The sequence below is a fragment of the Carassius gibelio genome, chromosome A13, assembly GCF_023724105.1.
Source record: "Carassius gibelio isolate Cgi1373 ecotype wild population from Czech Republic chromosome A13, carGib1.2-hapl.c, whole genome shotgun sequence".
NCBI classification, from domain to species: domain Eukaryota; kingdom Metazoa; phylum Chordata; class Actinopteri; order Cypriniformes; family Cyprinidae; genus Carassius; species Carassius gibelio.
Genome location: NC_068383.1, coordinates 27,456,077 through 27,471,492, shown reverse-complemented (window position 1 = coordinate 27,471,492; position 15,416 = coordinate 27,456,077). Strand labels below are relative to the sequence as shown.

Genomic DNA, 15,416 nt, shown 5'->3' with positions numbered 1-15,416 from the left:
GAAAATAAACTTTGCAGCACAATAGGTCTCCAGGAGCAGGGTTGAAGACCTTTGCCCTATATTTTTTAAACCATTAAAACAACATATTCCCTAATTGTTTTTTGAAATTGTATATGTATATTAATAATGTAAATGGGAAAAGTCAATTAGGTTATTAGGTCAGGAGTCACTTTTTATAGATTCCCTTGTCATCGTCGTGATTGTTAAGTGTTTTGCATTGTCAAATTTCTGTTAACTGCCACTAGCTCCAACGCCCATTATGTTTACTTGGTAAACTTGAAAGTCTAACGGTAAAGGGATAGTTCACCCAAAAATGGAAATTATGCCATTATTTACTTACCATCAATTGTTCCAAACCTGTATGAATTTCTTTCTTCTGCTGGACCCTACTGACTTTCATAGTATGGAGAGAGAGAGAAAAATTGGTTGACCATATTCTTCAAGAAACCTTCTTTTGTGTTCAGCAGAAGAAAAACATTTACTGTATACAGCTTTTGAACAACTGGGGTAATTAAATCATTTTTTGGTTGAACAATGCCTTTTGTAGTGCTTTACGCAGTTATTTCTGTGCCACTAGCTGCACCAAACAGAAATGCAAAAATAATGTCTTTCATTGGTTGGTCAAACAGGTCTGAATTAAGGAAATACCCCCCTCTCTTCTTTAGTCATTTTCAAAATAGATTCCAAAAAAAAATGACAACAGCAACATTTCTTAAGAAGCTTTAATAAATATGTAGAGCTTTATTATCTGACAACATGTATCACAGTATGCATATTGTGAACAATCCATTGATTTACCTTAAATAAGCAATACCTTATTAAAGTAATAAATCAGAAGTGTGTCCAGATGTCACTTTTCTCCCCCTATCATACAATGTTTTCTAACCAAAATATTAAAAATCATGAACCATCAGGAAACAGAGCATATTTTATACTTGTCTACATGGTTCAGGCCAAACCTTTTTTCACAATTATTTATTCTCTAGGTTTACAAAATATGTCACCACAGTAAATCCTTTTATGTCCTATTCAGTGTTCTTCACATCACCACCCACAACACAATAGTGTCTTTTTTTTTCTTTTTCTTTTTCAGTGTATAATGAGTCAAACAGGGTCACGACTAAAATCCTACAGGGCCGGGGACATGTGCACTTCTCCCTGTGTGGCTTAATGATTTAGATCTAAGGAGGTTGTTCTCAGTAATCCCTCCTGCCAGCAACCCTGCTTATAATTAACTTGCTTGATTTTCCAAGAGCCAGCAGCACTTTGTTGGTGTCTTACATGATTACGTAAACTGCCTGGTTGTATGAACACCTACTCCTAAGTGTAGTTGTAGGTGAAATGTTAAAACCGGTCTTCCTCATGGAATCTGTGCTTCCTTTTGTATTATTCTAAATAAATATGAATTACAAGCTCACATGTCTACAGTGCAATAAGAATGGCATCATTGGAAAAAAATGATGTAATAAATATCTGCAGGCATTTTTAAAGGTTTTTCATTGTTTGGTGATCAGAGGACAATGTCTAATATATGTGAACAGTTTGCAATGTAGCAATTACCCTATTTTGCACATTAAGGGACTAATCAAATCATAACCGTAGAATTGGCCCCAATTGGAAAATAATTTCCCAATTAAAATTATGACTGTAACCTGTATTGTTTGTATGCATTTCCTTTTCCATAAACCTCCATAAATCTATAAATCTCTCTCACTTTTCCTGTTCTCACAACCTAGGAACCATCTTTGAAATGCATTTTTAGATGTTTTTTTTTAGATTGCTTAAATTTTAAACAATGTTGGCTTATAGAAATAAATGTTAATGTGTATGCATAATTCAACTTCGTCATTTTTTGTTGTGATATGATATCCAACATTTCCAAGGTTGCCACGAACTGACAATACACTTTGGCATCTGTGAGAAAAGTTGATTTTGAACAAACAGTAAGATAAAAATGTTTACTCAATTACATTTAGCAACTCTACTTTTGCCGGCTATTCCGTCGCTGCTTATATACTAATCGGTGCGGACGATACAGAGCTGGCCCTCGACTCGCGTGTTTTGCGTGTGGGGATGGTGACAACGCAACATGAGATACCAACCGTTGCCTCTGGCAATTCGTCATCCTCAGTCCATTCGTTAATATCGGGGTTAAACACCTGAATACATTTCTTGTACTTCTTCTCGATCTCATTCCAGCCACCCAGGAGGTAAATCTTATTATTCAAGGTGGAAGCACCAGCCGTGCTCACTCCAGTCAGCAAGGGGGCGACGTAGCTCCACTGGCCGGAGTGAGGGTTGTAACATTCAACTGGCAAGACGTCCACCCTCTCTCCACGTCCGCCCAGTTGGCTGCCGCCGAGAACATAGGCACGGTCTCCAACGGTCACTGAACAGTGCCATCCTCTCGGGGTGCTCAGGCTGTTCTTGTCCTGCCAGCTATCGGTGGATGGGTCATAAGAACATACAGCACGAGAGTAGGCGTTGTTAATGTAACCACCGCTAATCAAGATCTTGCCATCAATAACTGTGCTGGCATGGCAACATCTAGGGACTTCCATTGGTGATTTCATTTGCCATTGGTTAGAGGATGGGACGTAGCACTCGACAGATGCCTGGCAGCCATCAGAATTACGCCCTCCTACAGCGAACAGGAGACCGTTGAAGGTGTTGAGGCTGAAATGAGTGCGCTTTTGAATCATGTTTGCCAGGTGGATCCACGTGTTGAATCGGGGGTCATATCTAATGAGGGAAATACTTGTACGTTATGCATCGCTTGGAAAAAAGACATGCCAATGGACTTTTGACAATAAAGCCATCTGAAAGGGATAGTTCACCCAAAAATGAAAATCTGCTGTTAATTTACTAACCCTCAGGCCATTCAAAATTTAGGTGACAGTAAAGAAGTAAAGAAGATTTTTAGGTGAAACTGCTGTCCTTGGAGGTTCATATACTGCACATTTGTGGCTGCCGGTTTTTGAGTCTCCTGACTATACAATGGGGTCCTATGAAGCGAAATGATCAGTCTGTGCAAGAAACTGAACATTATTTATTTACAACATTATTACCTTTATCCACAGCCTGGGCAAATGGTTCTGAGCATGTTCACGACTGTCTGGAGCGCGATCTTCGCATACTCACAAGTAAGCTGGTGATGCCGTTTGTTTACAATGGAGAGTGAGGGCTCATATGTAGAGCTTCACCAGAAGAACCAACGTCTAAATCTCACTACATAAAATTTATAGCGGAAGATGATTTCTCTCTGAAAGTGGATGACATGGAATTTTATGCACAGCCCTACTTGTTTAAACCAGAATATCCAGACCAAGAACTGGGTGGACCAAGAAGATGTATGATGCGACTGCAAAGGCAAGCCTCAGTGCATTTCCATTACAAATTTGCACAAAACTTTGCCGATAATTTTTTATCAATAAAAAGTATTGCAAAATGATGGTGTTTTCATTAACTGATGTTATGCGACTAAAACTTAATTTATTCCTCTTGCGATAAGTCATGGCAATGGATTTTGACTGGATTTTGACAAGACTAGCCATTATATGTAATCAAAAGAGGCCTATGAGTGCATCTTGACAGAAGCAGTCCGTAGAACAGTTTCTGAGACGCACTGTCGTGACCGGTAACTCAAGTGTTAACTAGAGTGGCCACGATTAGCTCTGGTGGCCACCTAGTGAGACTCTTGAGATGCGTTGACGTTCATGCTCTAAGTGTCATGCAATGGCATCAGAGGTAGAATCGCTCTGGATCAGTTGTCAGAAATCTGTGTGAAAACACAAACTTCCTGAATGGGATTTTGCTTGCAAACTTTAAATTTAATTTAATTTAATTTAATTTAATTTAAGTCTTCTCCTTATATGTTTTTTTGACTCTCAAAAGTCAGCAGCCCCAAAAATGTAGTGTATGGACAAAGACAGCATTTTCACCTGAAAATTATCTTTACTGTTCTACTGAAGAAACAAGTTACCTACATCTTCAATGGCCTGGGGGTGAGTAAATAAACATAAAATTTGCATTATTATTATTTTTTTTTTGGTGAACTATCCTTTTAAAGAAACAGCATTGGATCTTACCTTATAAAATTGCTGACAGCATGTTTTGCTTGGTTCCTAGCATCATTCTGGTCTTCACCACCAGCAACGTAAAGGAAGCCATCCAAAACAGCCACACACTGATTGAAGCTCTTCGCAGGCATCTCAGTCAGCTTGTTCCAGACACTGTCATCATCTCTGTAGAGAATGTCCTTGCTGAGAGATTTTTCGGTTAGGGCAGGACGCCCACCCACTGTGAGCAGCACTCGTTGGCCACCACGGACCTTGGTTCTTCTGGATTGCAGGATGTTCTGCTGGAATGGCAGCAGGTGATAATTCATGGCATCAACCAACAGACGGTGACACTCAGCATCTTGCATCATCCTGGGAACGATCTGCACATGACTAACAAGGTCCTGGGGTGAGATGGTTCCAAAGCGGATGCTGGACAGCAGATCAGGAGCATACTTCAGCCTCTTCTCATCAAAGTCTAACCACTTTATTGCGATCTGGAAAGCTGTGAGCTCAGAGGGCAACTGAAGCGAGTCATCTGTAAGAAATTCACTGATCTGCTCATAGGTGAGCTTTAGGAACTGTTCCATTTCTGAGAATTCGATGAAGTTCTCCCGCATGAACTTCTGCGCAGCCTCTTTCGTCTCTTTCAGATTGTATGTGTCAGTAATGTTGACAACATACATGCAATTTTCCACACTGATCTCCCGCATCAAGAAGTCACTGCACATCTTCACCAGAGAATGGATCTGCAGCAGCATGGCTGCTGATATCGTGCTACCAATGGTGTACAAAGACAGGGTCAGTTTTCCAGAATAGGCATAAGTGATGACTGTAGCCAGACCAACTGGGGACAACTCACTGAGCTCAATCTTCTTGAGGGCTGGATCCTTCCTGAGCATGTTTTGGATGTACTCACTGCAGGAAGCCATCACAACCTTGTGAACGTCAAAGGATTTGGACTTGGTTGCTACAGTCAGATCACAGAGGAAACTATCTTGCCTCATGTGGCCAAGACCCTCCAAGAGGTTAGGTGCATAGACAGGGTCAGTGACCTCGGTTGAGATACAACTAAAACCATTTCCGCTTTCCAGGAGAGTGTTGAGCCCATTGATTTTGTTGGTGGGACTGTCCTCTACCAGAATTGTTATCTCATTTATGTCAGCTTTGTTCTTCTTAGCGGCCTTGTTCTTTTTGGGTGCCATGACTGTAATAATGGGTCACAGCCAAGACCTAAAGGAATTTTGACAAAATAAGAACACATTATGAGTCAAAGAACAAATTTTAAAACATATAAGTGTATAAAGACGAATCTGAACAAATCTATTACTCTTGATCTGTTAATATGCAGGAGGTGACCACTTTCTATGTTTAGAATCATTGACAGCCCACAATAACACACTTTTTAAATCTTGACAAAACATACATCAACTGAAAGATCTAAAACATAAACTTCAACATATGACTTTAACAATGTATATGTTTTAGTGACCTATATATATAAAGAGTGGTTGTACCAAAAGCTTAATAATCAGTTATTGAAAAACCATATAAAATGACCATATAAAAATGGCTGGTTTGGAAATGTCCCTCTAAATATGTACAGTATAATGGCTGCAGTCCTGCTCTCAAACTGTGCATGCAGCATTTTAATACTGAGCAAGAGATCTTTCATTTTACAGTGCTTTATGTATCAAAAATTTTTCAGCAACAAAACAACACTTAAATCTGTAGTGTAGTTTTTTTTTTTATTTTTTTTTTTTTACATTTGTATAGCACTTTTCATACTTCTGTGCACAAAGTGCTTTACGCTATATAACACACAATCACAAAAAGAAAACATTAATAAAAAGCAGTACACAATTAAAAATAAAAGCAAAAAATAATTCACAAAATATTATAGGCACATTTAAACAAATATGTTTTCAAACAACCTTTAAAAACAGACAAATGCCCTATCTCCTTTAGTCTTTAATCTAGTTCTAGGAACTACCAGCAGTTCATTAAAAGAGGATCGTAGGCATCTCCCTGTTTTGTACGGTATCAAAAGTTTGGATAAATACAAAGGTGCAAGGCCATGTAAAGCTTTGTTTGTCTATAAGATAATCTTAAAATCTATCCTAAAATGAACAGGTACCCAATGTAAAGAGGCAAGAACAGGTGTGATATGCTGATCTAACTTTGTTCATGTCACTAGTCTCGCTGAAGCATTCTGCACTATTTGTAACCACGATCGGTTACGATAGTTCAAAGAAGAAAACAAGGCATTGCACTAATCAAGACTGGAAGATATAAAAGCATGAATAAGCTTCTCAGTATCATTAAAATTAAATAAAACCATCTCACCTTGAGTATATTTCTTAACTGATAAAAACAAGATTGAACCAACTTCTTGACATGGAATTAAAAGGTTAAATAAAATAAATACCCACATTTTTTTAGCAGCTGCTTATTATTAGGAAAAACCATGTTGAGAGCACGTTCAATCTGATTTCTAATTGAGCTCTGACCAGTTATCATCACTTCAGTCTTTTCCGTATTTAACCCTAACGCCATCCCATTTTTTAAATCAATTAAACATGATTGAAAAACTTCTAGGCTCCCTAGGTCCTTAGAAATCAATGACAGGTATAATTGTAAAGCATCTACATAAAAGTGATCATTTATATTGTCGTCAAATTACTGCACCTAATGAGATCATGTAAATAGAAAACAAACAGGTCCTAACAGGGATCCCTGCAGAACCCCACATACAACTGCAGAACGTTACTTCACCTTCAACTAATACTTAATACGTCGGGTTAGACAGATAAGACACAAACCAATCCAGCTCTGTCCCTGAAACCCCAACCCATGTTTTCAAAGTATTAATTAAAGTAGAGAGGTCAACTGTATTGAAAACTGCAGTCAAATTGAAAAGTACGAAGACTGAGCATTCACCAGCATCTGCTGCCATCAATAAATCATTTGTCACTCGTAAAAGGGCAGTTTCAGTGCTATGATCAGCTGTAAAACCAGACTGATATTTCTCAAAAATATTATTCTCCTTTAAAACCTTCAACAATTGTATTGCTACTGCCTTTTCTATATATTTTTTAAAATAAAAGGTAGTTTAGAAATAGGTCTGTAATTGTTTACCACTGCAGGATTTAATGAAGGCTTCTTCAGAATTGGATGGACTGTAGCAATTTTTAACTACTCCGGGACATATCCAGAAATAAGAGAACTATTCACTATAGACTGTATAACAGAACTTATAGTTCCTGACGCACAAATATTCTCACAAATATTGTGCTCTGAAACAGGTAAAAAAAGAATCCAACAATACCTCCCTATAACCTGGGTTAACCTCACATTGGACCAAAGGAGGAATATTCGAAGCCTTTATATTAAGAGACCTTGTCCACAAAAGATGACAAGAATGACTTACAATCAGTAGAACTTGACACACTACTTGTCAAATTGTTAATTATTTTAAATAGAAACCTAGAATTGTGACTGTTGATGTTAATTAAATTGGAAAAATAAGCAGATCTCGCTTCTAGTCATTTCTCATATTTCAAAACCACGTGTGGTGTTGCTTAACTATTAGTGTCATTCTAACAAGAAGCAAAAAAATAAGAAAACTAGAACTCAATAAATAAATATAAATAAAAAAAGTAATATCAGAAGTGTAAAGTGTTATACTAATACTCTTTAAAATAAATAAAATAAAATAAACACTTAAGAGTTGTTATCGCAGCATATCACCTCGGCATTCCCCTCTTTGCATCTGTCACAAGTTATCACAACTATGGCCAAGAATAGAAAGGCAGTGTACCATCGCTCTGAGGTTCCTTTTATAGACCCAAAGTCATTTAATCCCATCTATCCTTTCAGTATTTCAGAACTAAAACATGTAACTTCATTGTAGACAACTGTTATTTTGTTAAATATTACAGTAAACTGATTCATACTATTAGGATCTGTCTTTGTACTACATACTCTCTCTCTCTCTCTCTCTCTCTCTCTCTCACACACACACACACACAGCTTTGTGTGTGTGTGTGTGTGTGTTTGAAAAGAGCCTGATAAAACATAAGAAACTATTTCCACTAACAAGTCTCATATAAGTCCACTAACAACTTTCATTTATTTTTGTACTGGTTCTGAGGGGAAAAACAGTTCCCAAGAATCATACAATCAACATCCTTTCAGTCAAACTGAAAATTGCTGAGATAGTTCTTTGTTAAACTTAGGTGCTGTAATATACCACAGAAAACATTTTGTGTTTGTGTGTAAAGACAAATATAACGCACTTACCGTAGTCGAGATGAAGTAGGTGGAGGAGAAAGACAGACTTGCACCTCCAAGTTGGTGTGCAGAAGAGAGAGACGTTGTGTCAGAGGTCCGAATAGAGCTGATTAACTCCTCCTCTCCAGCTCACTCAGAAGAGGCGGCTGATTGCGCAAACAGTGCGGAGCATGTGGTGCTCCATTATTTCACCAATAGGTCATAATTAAACCTGATTGGCATAAAATGCTTTTGATGTAGTCTGATACTGTCTCTGCTGGATTTAAGAGAAGAACAAACATGAAAACACATTAAGGAGAAAGTGGGTTTAGAGGATGTGTGTAGCCTAATACTGATGGAGCGCAACTGGACTGCAGTTCATGAACTCATTTCCACACTCTTAAAAATAAAGGTTTATAATCAAAATAAACGTGCTTCAGTTATATAAAGAATCCTGAAATCTTAAAAAAACAAAAAAACAAACAAAGATGTTTTCTGTATCATGTTACCTCATAGTCTATCTTTCCCTTTTGTTTCTTTTTTAACTTCCCTTACTTTATTTGTTAAAACTAGGCAACCTATATCAAATTTTCCAATTTAAATTATTAAACTGAACTAATTCCAATATTACATTAAAAATGACATGATAAACTGGGATTTCGATTGGTCCGATATAATGGACTTAGCAGCCACGACGGCTGTATCCGTGTGACTCTTCACAACGGTCCAGCAGACCCATCTGCTGTAGGCTACATTCAATATTAAATGCAGTCAGTAGAATAAGCGTTTTGTCTTTTCATTGTGCTCCAGAATTGATCAAAGTTGTAACTAATCGACTTCTTGCATTTGCAGACTGTTTGGGACGCAGGCCCTGCGATGAGTCTTCATTAGTCAAACAGCTTGTGTGCAATGATTCTGAATAGACCTTTCAAACTAGGAAAACACTTTCATTTATATTGTCTCCGCCCATATAAATGTGACGAAAAATATATGTCCTTACGAAAAAGAAGTATATTCAAGTATGCTATAAGTATAGTCCTTTTAAACAAAAAATAGGAAAGTATGCTTTTAGTTTACTTTTTATGTAGTTCTCAGTAATGGGCTTTTTGTTCTCCTAATAAATAAATTAAAAATGTCATTTAAGTATACCTGACTTATACTTACAAAAAGTCTTAATATATTTGAGCTATACTCCTACAATCTGTGTGTTCATTATAATTATTATACGTTAGATGGCGCTAATACACATCTTCTGTACAGAATTTCCAAAAAAACACAAGTGAAGAAGAAAAAAGAAATAACAGATACTGACACATGTAATCTAACACAATCATCTGACATAAAACGACATCAAAACTGTAACATTATGGAATAAAATGTTGACCAATGAAGAGGTAATAATTACAGTCAAGTTTTGGGGTGTTGATCGACTCCATCTACGTTTTGATTATCATTCTGATTCCAATTAATAGTCTTTTTCAGATTTTTGTGTTATTTCAAATGTTATTTCTTTATTTTATTTTTTTTAAAACATTAAAGTTTGTAAAAAATGCATGAAGCTTGAATAAAATGTTTTTGTTTACAGATTTCTTTGTTCTTTCTTTGGATGTTTTGTGTGTTCAGATATTCATGTAACAAAATATATACACATTAAAAAAATTATGAGTATACTTTCAGTATAAAACTACTAGACTAGTAGTTTACCGAGACTATACTTCAAAGTGTACAAAGTATTTAATTAGTAAACTGTCAGTTTACCTATAAAAAAAAAAAAAAAAAAAAAAATATATATATATATATATATATATATATATATATATATATATATATAATTGTTTAATGGTTTAAATTCCATTGAAAAGCCATTAAATAACCTATACCTATTACATTACGATCGGTAATGTAAGTTTGACAGCTGGCCCCAGTCTCCTACTTAAGCCTTAAGTTTGATTTAAATTAATGGTTTGGTATGTATTTATTTATTTATACTCTTTGCACAGAAAAAAAGATGGTGTACTGTGAATAGAAAATGTAGTGGCCTGTGTCAGCAGCTGTTGACAGGAAGATGAGAGGTGTTGTTGGGGGGTAGGCAGTTTAGAGGGGGTCATTCTAAAAATAACTCTGCAGTTGTCTCTCATGTAGGCTGTCTGTCACTTTAGGCCTTGAAGGGCCAATGTGGCAGTACTTATTTTGATTAAATTAACAGTCAGTGTGTTGGTGAATTTGTAGTGCATTTTTAAAATACTATTTTTTTTTTTTTTTTTGATGTGGCTACACAATGCATTAACCCCTCTAGTGCACACGCACAGTATCTTGTATTTTACAACCGGTGGGTGGGTGTCATTTTATTGCCCATTTATAGTACCTCAGCTGAGGTTTCCCTATACATAGAGCTTGACCAGTGCGCTGGCTCAGCAAATTCACATTTTTAAACAGCCACGTGGAAATGGGAGGGACACAGTGATTTATAATTCTGTTCTATACGTGATACCAACAACATATGGGGTATTTTCAGTAACATTAGGTCATATTCAATCAATGTTTAAAATGGTATCTACAGAAATTTGTATTTGATTCATATTCATACTACATGTCTTTAACTTTTATTTTCTGGACTGTGGAATAACTTCATTTCCCAGAGTGCTCTAGTTTACTAAGTTTACAAAATAGAATCAAACAACATGAAGCAGGTTTGCAAGATGGTAAGCTTAAACAGAACTTCTTACGAGTTATGTTCTTGCCAATTTTGTTGAAACACGTGCAACCACACCATATGTGCTTGGATGATTGCTTCAGTTGTTCGGATGATACTGAATTCAGTAAATCTTTCCTTGTATTGTCATTTCATTTTAACAGCTTGTTGGAATTTAAATTCTTATTAGCTGGAAAAGAGGCGGTTTTTGCCCAAACCTGGTAACAAGTAAATTATTTAATTTGCTTAGATTATTTAATTTAACCTATTCTGTCTCAGAACAAATTTTGAAGAAACAAAAGTATTGGACATTACACTTGAAATTCTTATTGTAAGATTTTAATTGAAAAAAAAAAAAAATAACAATAATAATTTTCCATTATTCTTAGTGAAAATATCCCATGAGCTTTATTGATATTTGTAGGAAACAGGAATTGTAAAGGCGTCAACTCAGAAACATGATGAGGCTGGAAAGGTGGCAGAAATATTGGTGAATCGATGGAAAACGCTTGTTCCAAAAGACTCTAAGGTATCATCTGCGCCTACAAATCTGTAATCGAAAACAAATGTATTTTATTGGCCTTTGAGATATTATATTTTCCATGTGACATAATCCTAGTCTCCACTTCCTCTTTCTTTCTTTCTTTCTTTCTTTCTTTCTTTTTAAATTGCAGTTCGATTGGGGGAAAGCCTGATGACTGCCTAACCCAAAATAAACAGCTTAATAAAGAAGTTCAAGAAAGGAATAAACATGATAAACAGCCAGCTTTCAGAGAATAATTTTAGAAAGAAGCCAAAAATTGAGAATACCAGAACTGAAAACAAAATGTCACAGAATGTTGACATTAAGTGCAAAATCAAGCCCAGCAAATCCAAAATAGAAAAAAAGGATGAGCCAAAAAAAGATTAAAGTGTTATTCGAGGCTCATGGAGTCACGGCAAGGAAAAGACAAGTTGTGAGCTTGCAAAATATAAAAGCAAAAAGACAGAGAAGGATTTTGGCAAAAAAAAAAAAAGGAGAATATGAAACTTGCACAATCTTTGAAAAGACCTGAATCAATGCAAAAGCAGAGAGAGAAGAGAAGAGATGCATGCAAGGAAGAAAAGATTGAAAAGGCCAAAGACAAATTGGTAAAAGAGGAGACTGACAAATCTGCTGAGCATGGCTGTGAAACACCTTTCATGTCCTTTGAGGCCTACCTGAGCTATGGATTTGATGTCTATGAAGAGCCCCTGGTCTTCACTGGACAAAGGCTGAATAATAAGATGCAAGTGTACTCTGGAAGTAAGATCACATAAATGACGCTGTACCAGCAATGAATTGGAGCGCTGCAGAATAACATTGACTATATGATATCTAACATTATGATTTTGGTCTCAATATAATACTTGCGTGAGTTAAGTTTGGTTTTAAAGACCTTGACTGTTTTGCCGCTCTCTATGACATTGGAGGGTTGCCATTCGATATTTTGGAACCGGTACTAGAGTGTTGAACGTCTGAACAGCTCCTCTGGATTGAGGAGTATAATCCAGCAAGAAGTTAACTCTTGTCTTTGAGAATGCTGGGAACAGTGTGTGCCATATAGATATGGATCTAATCTACATGTATCAGTTTGAAGCATTTAGTGTACATTTTATATTTCTGACACAGGTGTACATTGGGGTGATGGACCACCTGCCGGAAAGACACTGCCAGAAGGACTTCAGAAATGCCTGGCTGGAGGAGTATGAATCCTGGAAAGAGATGTACCGCCGCATGTCAGAGGAGAGGGAGAACAAACTAAAGCAGCTCACAAAGAGCATCATCTCTGCTCACTCCAAGAAGCCCAAAGTTAATTGGGTTTCTTACTTGCACTAATTTAATTCAAAAAGTGAAACTTGTATATTATATTCATCCATTACACACAGACTGATATATTTCAGATGGTTATTTCTTTTAATTTTGATGATTATAACTGACAACTAAGTAAAAAAAAAAAAAAACAGAATCTCAGAAAATTAGAATATTGTGAAAAGATTCAATATTGAAGACACCTGGTGCCACACTCTAATCAGCTAATTAACTCAAAACACCTGCAAAGGCCTTTAAATTGTCTCTCAGTCTAGTTCTGTAGGCTACACAATCATGGGGAAGACTGCTGACTTGACAGTTGTCCAAAAGACGACCATTGACACCTTGCACAGGGAGGAAAAGACACAAAAGGTCATTGCAGAAGAGGCTGGCTGTTCACAGAGTTCTGTGTCCAAGCACATTAATATAGAGGTGAAGGGAAGGAAAAGATGTGGTAGAAAAAAAGTGTACAAGCAATAGAGATAACCGCACCCTGGAGAGGATTGTGAAACAAAACCCATTCAAAAATGTGGGAGAGATTCACAAAGAGTGGACTGCAGCTGGATTCAGTGCTTCAAGAACCACTAAACACAGACGTATGCAAGACATGGGTTTCAGCTGTCACATTCTTTGTGTCAAGCCACTCTTGAATAAAAAACAGCGTCAGAAGTGTCTCACATGGGCTAAAGACAAAAAGGACTGGACTGCTGCTGAGTGGTCCAAAGTTATGTTCTCTTATGAAAGTCAACTTTGCATTTCCTTTGGAAATCAGGGTCCCAGAGTCTGGAGGAAGAGAGGAGAGAAACACAATCCAATAAAGTTTACACAGTCAGTGATTGTTTGGGGTGCCATGTCATCTGCTGGTGTTGGTCCACTGTGTTTTCTGAGGTCCAAGGTCAACACAGCCGTATACCAGGAATCTTTAGAGAACTTAATGCTTCCTGCTGCTGACCAACTTTATGGAGATGCCGATTTCATTTTCCAACAGGACTTGACACCTGCACTCAGTGCCAAAGCTACCAGTACCTGGTTTAAGGACCACGGTATCCCTGTTCTTAATTGGCCAGCAAACTCGCCTGACCTTATCCCCATAGACAATCTATGAGGTATTGTGAAGAGGAAGATGCGATATGCCAGACCCAAGAATGCAGAAGAGCTGAAGGCCACTTTCAGAGCAACCTGGGCTCTCATAACACCTGAGCAGTGCCACAGACTGATCGACTCCATGCCATGCCGCATTGCTGCAGTAATTTAGGCAAAAGGAACCCCAACTAAGTATTGAGTGCTGTACATGCTCATACTTTTCATGTTCATACTTTTCAGTTGGCCAAAATTTCAAAAAATCCTTTCTTTGTATTGGTCTTAAGTTATTTTCAAATTTTCTGCGATACTGAATTTGGGATTTTCCTTAGTTGTCAGTTATAATCATCAAAATTAAAAGAAACAAAAATTTGAAATATGTCAGTCTGTGTGCAATGAATGAATATAATATACAAGTTTTTACATTTTGAATGGAATTAGTGAAATAAATAAATTTTTTGTTGATATTGTAATTATATGACCAGCATCTCCACCCCCTAAATGTGGATGCAACCTCACCCCCTGGATCTTGTGTTTTGCAGTGAGGGAAAAATGGGAATTTAGTTCCTTCATGGGAACAGATTTGGAGAAATGTAGCATTACATCACTCACTCACCAGTGGATCCTTTGCAGTGAATGGGTGCCGTCAGAGAGTCCAAACAGTTGATAAAACCATCACAATAATCCACACCACTTCAGTCCATCAATCAATCTCTTGTGAAGCCAAAAGTTGTGTATTTGTAAGAATCAAAACTCCATCAAGGCATTTTAACTTTAATCCATTGCTTTTGTCCAAAATATGAGTACATAATCCATAATAATGCTTCATCCAGTGAAAAAGTCCATCCCATGTCACCCTCTATTATGGACAGCCTTTCACTTCAGAAGAGGTTATCTGATTAAACATGGGTTATAGTGATGTTTTTATCATCTGTAATGATAAATGCTAAATTTAATCATATGAAGATACAAATTCAACTGCATCTTGAATGTCCTGAGGGACAGCAAATATTAATTTCTTTGATGAACTATTCTTTTAATGTCCCAAAGCAGCTCTGACCACTGATATCCCAGTATGCACGGTAAATGATATTAAATATCTACTGCTCTACAATGTCATGCTGCACAGTGCTAGCTTGTAGTACAGCTGATTTGGGTTCCAGCTTTTAAGTTGCTTCTTCCTACAGTATATTGACAGCTGATGAATAATTCTACTGTCTAAGGCAGTACTTTAGACCGACTATTGGGAGATGATTTGTAAGTCTAGTCTGTTAGCCTTATCTTTAAGTGTTTCTCCAGAGTGGGAGCAGTTGTTTGTTGGTGAGTTGAACTTGAAGGCTCATAAATGCAGTTGGCCTCTGTGGTAATATGGCTCTAACCATCTGTCTGCTCAGACTATGAATAGATTTAGAGTGCAAATGTCTTTGGGTTTAATGGCAAAACTGTGGAGTAGTTTGATATTGATGGATTCTAATGCCTTCAA

At 37.0% G+C, this 15,416-nt stretch overlaps 1 protein-coding gene across 1 annotated transcript; it reads right to left on the bottom strand.

Annotated features, from left to right (window-relative positions):
- Positions 1 to 704: 704 nt before the first annotated feature.
- Positions 705 to 8,491, bottom strand: LOC128026723 (kelch-like protein 31). Its single transcript, XM_052613989.1, has 3 exons — positions 8,361 to 8,491; positions 4,089 to 5,291; positions 705 to 2,742 (listed from the first exon to the last, which is right to left on the bottom strand). The coding sequence occupies exons 2-3, from the start codon at positions 5,261 to 5,263 to the stop codon at positions 2,010 to 2,012; spliced, it is 1,908 nt and encodes a 635-aa protein (XP_052469949.1). The 5' UTR covers positions 5,264 to 5,291; positions 8,361 to 8,491; the 3' UTR covers positions 705 to 2,009.
- Between the last annotated feature and the right edge of the window lie 6,925 nt (positions 8,492 to 15,416).